Source organism: Trichoplusia ni, chromosome 9, assembly GCF_003590095.1.
Source record: "Trichoplusia ni isolate ovarian cell line Hi5 chromosome 9, tn1, whole genome shotgun sequence".
Taxonomy (NCBI): Eukaryota; Metazoa; Arthropoda; class Insecta; order Lepidoptera; family Noctuidae; genus Trichoplusia; species Trichoplusia ni.
Genome location: NC_039486.1, coordinates 11,996,074 through 12,009,556, shown reverse-complemented (window position 1 = coordinate 12,009,556; position 13,483 = coordinate 11,996,074). Strand labels below are relative to the sequence as shown.

The following is a 13,483-nucleotide window of genomic DNA, read 5'->3' as shown; positions in this document are numbered from 1 at the left end:
GGCGTGGGTGTTATGACAGTCGCTGAACTGAAAATTCTTGTTTTTATATTATTTTCGTCTCGGGGATTTTACGAACATGCAAGTCACATGCACAAAAGCACCCAGACTCTAGACAATCATTCGTGAATCGCACAAATGTTTATTCTACGCAGACATCGAACCCGCGACACGTCGCGCGTCGCGCTCATTGGATTTGTTGTGGTGACCTCAACAACTCGGCTATCCGTGCAGTCAAAATGAATGAATGAAACACAATAGTTAATACTACTAAATAATAAGAAATTCATTATATTGATAGTGAGTGTTCCACCCCACTCTGAATTTCCAATAATTATGCTGAAAAGGAGAATAGGAATAGTGCCAATTTCCACTATACTAACAGTAATCCTTCTTCTTGTTTTAAATTTGTTAAGTCGCATTTATTGTCAAACGAAGTTTTCAGCCAAAAAGACATTTGAAGATTGTTTGACATTTTACACAAATGGAGTATTATAGCTATCTCGCTTCTTCGTACAAAATTAAAATATTGCTAGAGGCAACGAGTGCAATCGCTATCTTATCGCTAAAAGTGTACCTTTGAGGCAATGGAAGAGTGGACTTCCAAACGTGTACACCTAAATGTCGATAAAATGATATCATCGTAATATATCTAGATAACTATTTAGTGATAATTATTACCTACAGTGTTTATATTGTGAGTGTTTATAGTTTACTAAAGAGTGACGGCAATTTTTAATATATATAATTCAGTTTTGACAAACATAAGAATTGATTGACGAAAACGATTTATCAGTAAGTTCTAATTATTTGCTCGTAACATAAAGTATACACACATGTCAGTCTCTTTGTGCTAATAATACCTGCCATTTTTTTAAACTGTCAATTTTCCGTCGAGTTTTGTCACAAGTAGTAAAAGGAATGCTTACGACTTGCTTGACATAAATATTCCTTAAGGCATAAATTGTAAATCTGGGATATATAGTTAACTTGTTTATTATAAAGCTAAAAACAATAGAACAAGCAAATTATTATAGAATAGATTTCTCCTCCTTCAGCGTCAAAACAGAAATTACTAGAATAATAAAGGTATCCGTAAGGAGAAGTTTTTTGAAAGAAGTACCTAAGTATGTCACAAACTAACGAAGCTGTTGATGAAGAGAAACTTCTTAACAACGGACGGCTTTTCAATGTTATAAGAAAGAATAAGACACCATATGAAAAGCAGGAGAAAATAATTAAACATTTAGAAAGAGGTGCAGATATTAATGCGGTCGATGCCAATGATAACGGTAATACGCCATTGCATATAGCCGTTTTGAAAGCAGAAACAGAAATAGTGTCATTTCTCTTAAGCCGCGGCGCAAATGTGTACCTCGAAAATAGTAAGGGACAAACAGCAGCTGATGTAGCGCGACAACATTCAAAAGAGATTTACAACCTTTTAATTCATCACACGGTAAATAATTCGACGAATAAAAAAGAAGACAATGTAAACGATCTTAAGAAAAAACGTGTTTTTAATCGGGAACCGAAAGAAATTTTAAAACTACAAAAAAAGGAATTAAACGACGACACGGTTACAGCACAAGCTCAATATCTGAAACGAATAGGTTCGTCAGGAATTAGTGGATATTTTTATGAAACAAAACTTCTAACTCTTATCCTACTCAGAGCAGAGGTCGACAAAGACCTCGAAGAATTTTATTTAGGAACGAATATTGATGGTCTTGGCGCTTTCGATGACATAGTTTTTCAGTACAAACGACGTGGTCAAGCATCGAAAACAATATTCTTGCAAGCTAAACATAAAAATCCTATCAATGATAAATTGAAAGTTAGTGACATGTTTAAGAAAAATGAAGACTTTTGCGTTCAGAAATATTTTGACAGCTATTTAGAAATCAAAGGGAAATTCGATTCTGAAATTAATGATGTCATATTTAAAGGAACGACGTTAAATGATTGTGAATTTATCTTATACACATCTGCCACAGAAAACTTTGCCAAAAAAAGAGAAATAGAACATTGTGATGAAGCGTTCTTTATTGAAACATGCGGAAACGGAAAAGTATTCCATTTCCAATATGATGACCAAGACTTGGAAAAAATATTACAGTCTGTCGTCGAAACTCGAGCTGTATCGTTGGCCAAAAAATTAGCGAAATTCATTGCCAAAGAGAAATGTGATAGTATAATGGCTGACGACGTGATCAAAATTTATCACGTTTTCGTGGCACGCGACATATTAATACAGGATGAGCAAACAAAACTTTGGAAATTTAGGAAAACATTTTTAAGCTCAAATGATAAACTTTTAGTGTCAATAAAACAGACGATAATAAATGAGCTAAAAAAGAACAAACATATAGAAACACTAAGTTTAAAACTGCCTTCAAATTTTGGAAACGTATCATTTAATCTGAAAGAAAAAAAGAAGCACAAGTTACTTCATATGTTATGTACTAAATTCTGTCACCTTTTTAAAACTGCTGACAAAAAAGATTTGATATCTGTCATTGAAATTAATGAGCGCAGTTTCAATGAAGGCAGCATCTTACAACAAAATGATCTAGAACCACATTTAATAGGGGGCTTAGTTGGAAACCTTCTTATATTTGACGACGAAACTAAAATGTTAAAATTTAATCTTAACAAAACTAGTTTGCCTGGGCACAGTCTAAATTTACTTGAACTCTTGCAGGATAAAGAAAACGACCTAGAGCAATATAGGTTTGAATTTAATATTCTACGTTTTCCAAAACTGTGTTTGATTAATGAAAAGATAGATTTAGAAATTATTAGAGACTTTTTAGCTAAACTAAAGTTTTTTACGAATCAAGCAAAAGAAGATCAAATAGAATCCATTTTGCGAAAAGAAATCCAAGAAGTTTGTAATTCACGTAAACAAACTCAAGGAATAAAATGTGAAGCAGTTTTCTTCAAAATGCACGACAAGGTTCTTAAATGGTGGCAACAACCTCAAAACGTACCATATTACAATAAATCGACACAATGTTTTAAAGAAACTATAAAGAACATACAGAATAACACACTTTTGACTACCTTGGACTTTATTTACATCAAAAACCTGGAAAGTCTTAGAGCTAGTTTTAAATCTTCTGCAATTAAAGCACTTAATGTCCATACCTTTATACAAAGTAATATAAGAATAAATGTCCTTCAATCGGATGAAGTCTCATTAACAAGTATTAAATTGAAACAATACTTTGAAGAAAATTTATCTGTCACTAATATGTTTTTAGAACTAAATACTCATATAACTGATAACGATTTAGAAGCTGTTAAAACAGAGTTAAAAGTAATAAATATATACGTGTTGGTATTAGTTTATCAACATAGTAAAGCTTTGGCTCACAAGCTAAAAGCAGTGACTGATGCATTTCGAAGTAAAATTATAATAATAACAAACGATATAGAAGAAATAAAACAAACTCTAAGAGAAAACGTCATTATAAAACGTGATGATAAACTTAGATTTTTAGACTATTCCAAGAAAACGCGGGGAAGTATTATTGAACAAGGAGAGCTTATTTTTCAAGGACATAAATTACCCATCAACTCTGAAGTCTTAAAAAAACTAAAACCTCAAATAATTCGTCGCATTGCGAATCGGGAGACCGTAACCATAGGAGAATCTCCTGAAATGGTTTCCTGCTACATAACACGAAGCATATGCCGTTGCATTACTTTAGGTATGAGAAACCCAGATTTTGCTGAAGTACATTTTATAAATGACTGTGGACCGGAAAATACCCCATTACAGGCGCATCAAGATATAGTAATAATGTCAGATTGCGAAAAGATATTTGACGATAATTGTAAAAAGTACGAAGATCGTAATGTCCATTGGTTTAGTCGCGAAGCTAATGGCAGGGGCAACATCTGGCTGAAGTCTCGCGGGAATATAACAACTTTACAAAAATACATCGACAAAGAGACACGCACTGATTATATTTTACAACCAGAAACGATAAAGGATGTCAATGATAAGGTCGTTATAATTACTGCTGAGCCGGGTATGGGAAAAACAACCTTATTGACTCATCTAGCGATCCAAACAAAGAATAAGTTTCCAAGTATGTGGATAACAAAAATAAATTTAGTGGAACATATTCACTTACTATATAAATGGGAGAAGGAAGATATTGTAATCACTATTAAAGAAGTTATTTTATTTCTATATAGTGCCATAGATATAAAAGCACGAATAGTAACGATTGGAAATACAAAATACAATTGCTCGTTTTCGGAAAACCTTAGAAACCGAACATTTATCAATAACGTCAACAAAGTTTACCTAGATGGCGGGTCAGATGGTAATAATAAAGATGATCTAGATGATGTGGGTGTTCATTTTTTTAACTATTGTTATAACAATGGACAATTAGCTCTTCTATTTGACGGATTTGACGAAATCTGTCCAGAATACACGGACGTGGTCCTAAAAATGCTGATCACCCTGAAATCTTCTAAGCTCGCGCATTTATGGGTAACAACGAGGCCATATCAAAATGTTCTTAGTCAATTGGAAAACGCTTTGGGCACATTTTCTTTTACTTTGCAACCACTATATGGTTTTGAACAAGAGCATTTGCTTCGACAAATATGGTGTGCTCCGCTTAAACTCGACGGTGATGATTTTCTCAAAGCAAGCAGTTACGTCTATACATTTTATCGTGCAATCACATCTTCTATAGGAGTAGGTGTAGGTATTAGCTTTACCAGTATACCGTTACATCTTCATATGATTGCAGATATTTTTCAAGACTATTTCCAAGTCATATATTTCAAACAAACTAGTGATAGTGAAGCTGCTAAATTATCTGACGCACAAAGTGACTTTTTAAATGACATTTCTAATATTTGTACACTCTATGAGTTTTTCGTTGATAGAAAATTTTATAAGATTCGTTTCGGCAATCAGAAACATAGTATGGACCCCAAGGACATGCATTATTTTTCGCATATCTATAATATGGATGATTATATACAGAAAGAACACCAAATATTTTTAGATTCTCATAAGAAATTCGGAGCATACGAGCTTTTCAATAATCATGACATACCAGATTTATTTTCGAAAGAAGAAATTCAAGAAGTATCTGTTTTTATCGACAGTATAAAGTCTGGAAAAGAAAAGACAGGTATCGTTGAATGTAGTACGATTACTAAAGAACCCAAATTTGTACATTTAACTTACGCCGAATATTTCGCAACAGAATTCATTTGTGATAAACTGAAGGACGGTTCTAGTACTTGTTCTATGTTGAAGTGTTTAATTAATTATATTTGCCTTCACGTGGCAGGTATGCGAAGGTTTTTTAACAGTAAGCTGATCAAAGTTCCACAACTACTTGATTTCATAATAGATGGTGATCATTCCTCAACAGTACTTGGAATACTTTTGTCTCAGAATAGTTTACCGAATACAGCACTACATATCTTGATCGACGAACACTATAATACTACAGCAACGTTTTTATTAAAATGCACTAGAAAAGCTATTAACAAAAACAATGTAGATGATTTTATCGCTTTGTTAATGAAATACAGTCAAAGAGGCTGTGTATTATGTTCCCTTGTGGCATCGAACCAAGTAGATTTATTAAATGATATATTTGAAATCGTAAAACGTGTTGATGAATTAAAGATCCAAAAATTGTTTTTTTGTAAGCATAACCATTTAATGCTAGCATTGAGCACAATTAGAAATTTATATATGACAACTGTATCAATCCTTTTAAATGAAATTGCGTGTTACAAAGATTTTATTGTTGAGGTGTTTACTGTTTTAGGAGAATGTGACGACTTCACAGCATCTCACGTTATGAGCATGAAATTCGTAATAAAGATTATCTCACATCACCTTATGGGGCTCAGTCTCGAACAACTTACTAGAATATTTTCAGTCGAAAACTTTCGAAAAGAAATTCCAGCACATTTTGCTGCTCAAATGAACAACTATGATTATTTCGAAACTATATATAATTTGTTAGGCAAAGACAAGTTTAGGGATATATGTATGACTGAAGATAATGCAGGGTTCACTCCGATCATGTTTTTCAGGCAAAACCAGTATGCCAATAATCATTTCAAGAATCTTATAGAAATAGTTTTTGACGTAAAAGATATACAAGACGTTAAGGAGTTTATATTTCAGAAGACTGCACCGAACATACAGCGAAGTAATTATTTTCTCGCGAAAGGTCAGATAACGCACTTTGCATCCAGTTATTAAAAGATGAACAGTAACTATTCTTACTATTCATAACACCTTGGTTAATAAATAGGCATGGTTGGCAAAAAATTATAGTAGTTAAGTAGTTACCTTGCTATCTGCGGAAATTTAAGTGAGGAATTAGTTTCGAGCTTTGCAATACTTTTAAGTTGGTACATACTCTGTACTTCATGATTAGCAATAAAACAGAATTAATTTTGTTGTGTTTTTTTTAAGTTTAATTAATCTACCCATTTTAAGTCAATCGCACAAAATCGTTTTTATTTTGCCAAACACATCCAAATGTCTTAAACAAACGGCGCGACTACAATACCCAGCAAAACGTACTTATTTAACTAAAATATTATGTAGGTGAGAATAGCTTAGCTTCTTTTATTATTTTTACTGATGAAGCTTGTAAAGCTTGCAGCTATAATCTAAAAATTAAACTGTCTCAAACTGTGTGTCTCTTTTATTACAGTCATTTGCAGCTACTTTTATCAGTGTCTTAAGTGAGTGATGTATTTTAATATCAATAATCTAAGTCAACATTAATCAGAAGTAATCGATAAGCAGTTGTCGATATAGAACTGTCAAAGTCTGGGATGTGTATAATCTATGGAGTGTGGTGTCTTAAACTGTCATATATCTGTGACCATTGTTATAATATTTACTTGCTCAGTTTGTTACTGGAATAAAAGACTGTAATTACTTTAAGTATTACCGTATTCTAATATCTGCTGTATAGTAATAAATATTCAGGTAAAAGTATTATTAATCTGCCATTGATAATGTCTGTAAAGGAAAAAGAGTTCTTCGGACCGCTAACCCTCCATCAGAAAGCCGAAGTTCCATCGATTTTCAAAAGCGAAGAATCATTTGAGTGTACCTGTGTTCTATGTGAGGATAAATTTACATTACCGTCGAATGAGAAGCAATTATTAACTCATTTGTTTATGGAACATCGTTTGGTTATTGCTGATGTCAATCAAATTGCGGATTTGAAAGAATATTTGCGATATTGGCGCTTAAGGTTTAAAGGTTAGTATATATATATCTTTATTAACCATACTGATCACGGCTTTCTCATTCAAATAGGTCAAAACCAAGTTAAATATAGGGTACCTGTATATGCTGGTATTTGAAAGACATCACCTTATCTTGGTTAAAGATTACTAAAATAACCTATAATTAATTAATTGTCTGTTTCAAAGACTATTTATTAAATATACAACAATTGTTATCATTAATAATCAATCATTTGATGTTAATTCCATCGAAATAAATTAATTGAGCAACCAATCTTATATGATGTCACTGAATAAGAATAGGTATTGTTTCACAGTTACAATTTTTACAACATTCATCAACAGTGGTCCCCAAACTAAGCTGGAGCTTGTATCTTGAGGGCCTGAAAATGATATCAAAAATTTGCAACAATTAAGTTGAAAAACAATTTGTTTACCATCTTCTGTTGCCGACTGTCTGACATGTTTATTCACTTGAATTATGAAATCATTGACTGACTAATGCACATCATATATCCATGTACAGATCACAGTTAAGAATTGAAAATATGCATGGTTGAACAGAAACAAAAATTCACATTTTTATTTGATAAAATATCAATACTTTATTCCTGATAGTGAATTTAAATGAGGAACTTTTAGAAGTAATTTGTTAGCTTAGTGCTACAGTGTTTTTTTAGGTTGTATATTATTATCTCAAGTTACTCATTTTGTAGGTTGTTATCTACTTTAAACACTAGGATGAACAACATTGAACAAGCCATTTTTGTGTGTTACAAGGGACAAAATTAGATGTTTATATTAAAATAATCATAAAATGTTTAAAATCCCTGTATCATATTCTAGAGCAAAAACACTGAGTTACTAGTAACCCTGTCTATTTGAAATAATAAGCAAATAACTTAAGTCTTATTGTAAAAGAACTCACACCAATCAATTACTAAATTACTGATATTACTGTGTTAATGACTCCTAAACAACGTAAAAAACGATTAAGCAATAAATAAATAAATTTTACATTCTTCTCAATTTCAGATGAAAGTCTACCCTATTTCTGTTCGACAATGTTACTTGACAGCAAGCCTGACGGTACAAAATCTAAGGATGAAGAATATTATTTGCTAAGCGATGCTTCCCCTGAAGATAAAGAGCTTCGTACCAACCTGCAGCATACAAAACTAGAGAAATTATTGGAAAGACATCAATTCGAACGAGAGGACAGAAACTATGTCAGGGAATGCCTCTTCTGCCGGAATGTATCAACAACAACCAGAGCAAGCTATCTCAGTCATTTATATGAAAAACACAACTTCCATATTGCTAAACCCGACAACCTTATATTCATAGATGAATTAATAAACACTATTGCTACAAAGTTAGAAAACTTACAATGTATATTTTGTGAAGGCAACTTCAAAGACCGCACAATTCTGAAGGAACACATGCGGAAGAAAGGACACAAGAGAATCAACCCTGAGAACAAAGAGTATGATAAGTACTTTCTAGTTAATTACATAGGTGACAGGCAATGGCCTAAACAACATTACAGATTAAACAAGTCCCTAAACGCAAGAAAACCTAAAGACTTTGAAAACGAATCTAACCCTGACAGCGATCCAGACTGGTCAGAGTGGACAGAAGAGAATGGTCCAGCAATAACATGTCTTTTATGTGATCACACAGAAAAAGAATATGACAAAATTTTAGAGCATATGGTTCAACAACACGAGTTTTCCTTTGCAAAAGCGACAGAGAACATGGATTTTTATCATAAAGTCAAGATTGTCAACTACATACGCCGTCAGATACATATGAAGCAGTGTTTAGGTTGTGAGCTTAAATTTGATGACTCGAAGAATTTGGAGAAACATGTAAAAGAAATGAAACATTGGGTTCTATGTAAGGAGAAGTGGGACCAACCTGAATACTACTTTCCAACTTACGAAGATGATTTGTTCCTGTGTTTTATACAAGATGATGACGAGAGCTGGTGGTCTACTGATGATCAAGAAGTTGAAAATAATATGTCGGACAGTATATCTAAAGAAATGGCAATGGCTGTACTTAATGACTGAGTAATATAAACTTAATTGATAAGGTCAAAAGTTTTAAAGTAGCTTGTCTCTGGGAAAATAATTTGGCTTTTGATAGCACAATTCTTGAGAAAACTCATGGGTTTTTATAACAATGGATGCTGATATAAATCCTGTGAAACGGACCAGAAAGAGAGTGAAACCACGGTCTGCATTAGTGGACTGTGAATGAATAATAGACATACATAGGTATTTAAAGTTCCCATAATGTTTACACTAAAGTTGAGGATTCAATTAAGGCAAACTGTTTTCGTCTAAGCAAATTGGTACATATTAAAAAAAAACACTTAGCTTTAGTGTTATATAAATTATAATAATACTAAAAAAGGGAAATAATCTTGGTGTGACTTATTACAAAATAATTCAAGTCAAATATTTCAGTGGCATATTTAAGTAGCCAATATTTTGTTGTTGTTACATCGTTTTATTTTAAACTGAGTTTTTAGAACATTCATACAATATTGACAATCTTTTGTTAAGAACCTACATGATTGGAACTTTGGTAATACTTTATATCCACAACATAAGTACCTACTGAAATTATTACCTGTAGCTATTGTAAATTTGTATTTGACTAAGAGATTGGCAACATCAATATCAGTCCTGTATCAAAACAGCAATATGGTACCAATATGCAAATGTTTGTAAATGGTTGTGAATACCATAACATTGGCCAATGTTGGCAGTGCCTAATTCTATTTATTATTAAATAATAATACTCTTCCTATTGTTACCGTCAGAATAAGATTTATTTTGAATATTTATTGTTTATGAATTATTATAGTATTAATAAATACGCATTTTAGGTAGCACTTTATTAAATTTACCGGAGTGTAATGAGTTTTCCGTAAAGAAGACATTGTTTTTAAGTATATTCAATATATATAATTGTTAGCAAAGATGTGTAACAAGCTCTTTAAAAGTAATAAGATAGACAATCTCAGCAATATTCGATGTTTTTTGTGGTAGTAAAACGAAATACAAACAGTTATTTGGATTTAGAAGCAAACTTCTGAAAGCATACCGCAGTTTTATTTCTATTCAGCCTTAAATCAGACCAATGTGCTGCGCTCACGTTTGGTTCAATATTGTTAAAGTTGATATAACTTTCGTGAGGCGGGTAATTATTTTATTTAATAACGGTTTACTCACGCGTAATTATAGTATATGGATGGCCCGACAAGTTTCGAAACCAACCGAAGTCCTTAATGATTTGCTAATGCGGCAGCGATTACACAAAATGAGTAAACCGCTATTAAATTAATAAATATTGCTAAAGAAGCCTGTCAAAAAGTTAGTTCATAAACGGTCATGGCTATAAATGGAATGTGTAACGTATTATCCTAACTTAATTATGTTTAATACCTGGTATTGTTTTTCTTAACGAAGATTTGACAGAACCTACTCAGATGATTCTGAAGTATAAAAGTGCAATACCTACATACATGTAGTACTTACCTCTGACATAGTATTTTATGTTAAAAGCCATGCAATAATGGAGAGGAAACCAAGTAGGATTTTTGGAAATAAATGAAATTTACTGAAATTGTCTTTTATTTTTGCGTTTCAGATTTAAATGACGTAATTCGTATTCTCCTTTAGCAGTTTTCAGAATTCAGTACGAGGCGAACACTCACGGTCAATACAATGAATTACCAATTAGTGTGTTAGCAATAATGTTTAGAAGAATGCGAATACTGTCAAATTTAATCCAATTGCCATTCCTGCATCAGCCATTGTAAATAATAATATTCCACAACTTTCACACAACGCCATCTAGTCTCAAACTAAGCAGAGCTTGTATTATGAGTACTAGACAACTTATAAACATACTTACATATTTCTAAATACATACATAATATAGATAATTTACACTCAGATACAGAAGAAATGATCATGCGAAATGCATCACAAAACCGAACCCACAGAACCGAACCTACGGTATAGCAGTCAGGTTCATTAACCACTAGTCAATAGCAGAATTTGGGCCCTGATATTAGTTGGAACCTACTTATGATTATACAAACACATTAAAAAGGTCCAGTCTGAAATGCTTAAGTATCTGACGGGGATTTATATTCGTAAGTACTTATAGCAACAACACGACATTGAAATTTAAATAGCGTAATAAAAATAAATCGCGTTTAGACCGCGTCGACCAAAGTAGCGGATTAAGTTCCTTTTCAATTCAAATCCAGGGATGATCCTTGTTTATATCACAATGTCTATGTAATATGAAAATAAATTCTGGCTATTGTTGAAGTACAGTTATTTTTTTAATTAATGTTGAGTTACTTAGAGTTTATCTCCGAATTAAGCGATGAAATTGAGTGGTCTAAAGACGGTCGGACAACAACTGATATTTACTTCTCGTAAGCATTTGTCCTAATGTTATCTCATCGCTAATTTGCTGTCAACATTTCGAATTTCATTATTAGTAACTTACTTAAATGAACAGAATACCCATATTTTCTACTTACTTTTATCATCGAAATATTTTTAAGAATAATGCCATAGAAAATGAAATTATATACCATCCCTACTGCCTCATCGTCAAGATTGCAGATGTGGAAGCGTGACATCGCTTTACACAGTAAGCGTGGCGTCTCTTTCACACCCGCTTATAATATTACTCTAAGAGGTGATGAGAGGCCCTTCGTTTACTCGTTTTATATCTTAATGACAACGCAATATGCTACTTCCAGATAATAAAGGGCACAAACTGGCTATAAAATTATATAAACAACGGCAATTGGCTTCGCAAATGGCAATCCCAATGAATTAAATCTTTGTTTCTGAATACAATAGGGATTAGAAATGGGTTATGGGCAAATTATTTGGGTTAAGGAGTTATCTACGTTTTTGAGGTCATATTGTAAACGGAAAGAAAGCTTGCGGCTGGGGGGTTTGTTGCTCCATTTCTTCTCCCGCAGTGAAAGCACTTAGATGGCGAAGACGAATCGATTAATACTTCTACTGTTCTACTCAGGTAGTTGCCTAATTTGAGTAAATGATTTTTGGTTTACGGATCGAGTTTTCTCTGTCTTTCTAGGTAAGACGAGGCTTTGCAAGGGAACTTCGGGATCATTGAAATGAAATGAAATTTAAGGCAATTCAGGATTCTTGTCGTTTTTAAACGACTTTATGTGTGACATATTATTCTTATTCTAGTTAGGTATTGTATACTAATATTCGTCGTTGCTATATAAAATTACGACGTGTTCCTTGGAAAACGTAGGTACGGTTAAGTTTTAGTTTAAGCTATTCACAACTACTTCGCTTGACCTTTCGAATATTGTTCCAAACAAGCAAAGAGATTGATTATAAACAAAACTTTTATTAAAGAAACCACATTTTACTAATTTACTTGATAAGTGGCGAAGGATCCGTTATCCTCGAAACCTTTTTAATTAATGGCCAAACTTTTATGAAATTAATTCTTCATCCTAAAAAGCGTTAAGTTCTCATCTCGTGTTTTATTTACGCAGATTTAATTTCTTTCGGGGTGTTTTTTATAAAAACTGAAATCACGTTGTGGATTAACGTCGTTTTTGAATTGAAAGTTGGCATTAGTCCGGAAAAGACTAATCTTTCAGAGGCGCCCTTAGTGTATGAAGGATTGCAAGGCATTGCTATACACCGACACAAAAACGCGGATGTCGTAGCACGGCGTTTCAGGTTTAGTCAGTAAGAGTCTGACACTACCCATTTCTTCCCCCGAGGGAGTGGGTGTCCATGAGGATTTTCCCGACTGAACAAGAAAAAGGGGTGCCCTTAGAGAACGTTGCTAATATATTTAGCTTTTGTCTTTGCTCTGGCTGAAGCAGTCAGTTTTTTTTTGGTTTGACGAGAGGGTATCCTCATGGACTCCCATTTCTCGTGGGAGAAGCTTTTAACTGCTGCCTAAACTAGAACCGCTGTGCAACATCTTTCGCATCCCGCGTGAACGACGGGCAACGGAAGAAACAGTGGGTTTTAGTCAGTAAAAGTTTGACACCTGCTTGACCCAAAGCGAAAAGAGTCATTTGATATTTCCCCATTCAGAAAATAGTGATAATTGCAGACCTAGAGTGCCAGCGCACTACACGACGACTGTTCTAATGAGACAAAATTATATTATTTTC

General features: G+C 33.2%; 2 protein-coding genes across 2 annotated transcripts; both read left to right on the top strand.

The window, feature by feature from the left end:
- Window positions 1-8: 8 nt before the first annotated feature.
- Window positions 9-6,648, top strand: LOC113497327. The gene has a single exon (XM_026876837.1). The coding sequence runs from the start codon at window positions 1,127-1,129 to the stop codon at window positions 6,257-6,259; it is 5,133 nt and encodes a 1,710-aa protein (XP_026732638.1). The 5' UTR covers window positions 9-1,126; the 3' UTR covers window positions 6,260-6,648.
- Window positions 6,649-6,795: 147 nt separating this feature from the next.
- LOC113497328 (zinc finger protein 277) lies at window positions 6,796-10,905 on the top strand. The gene is made up of 2 exons (XM_026876838.1): window positions 6,796-7,279; window positions 8,302-10,905. Exons 1-2 carry the CDS (start codon window positions 7,030-7,032, stop codon window positions 9,339-9,341), a joined length of 1,290 nt encoding a protein of 429 aa, XP_026732639.1. The 5' UTR covers window positions 6,796-7,029; the 3' UTR covers window positions 9,342-10,905.
- Window positions 10,906-13,483: the final 2,578 nt, after the last annotated feature.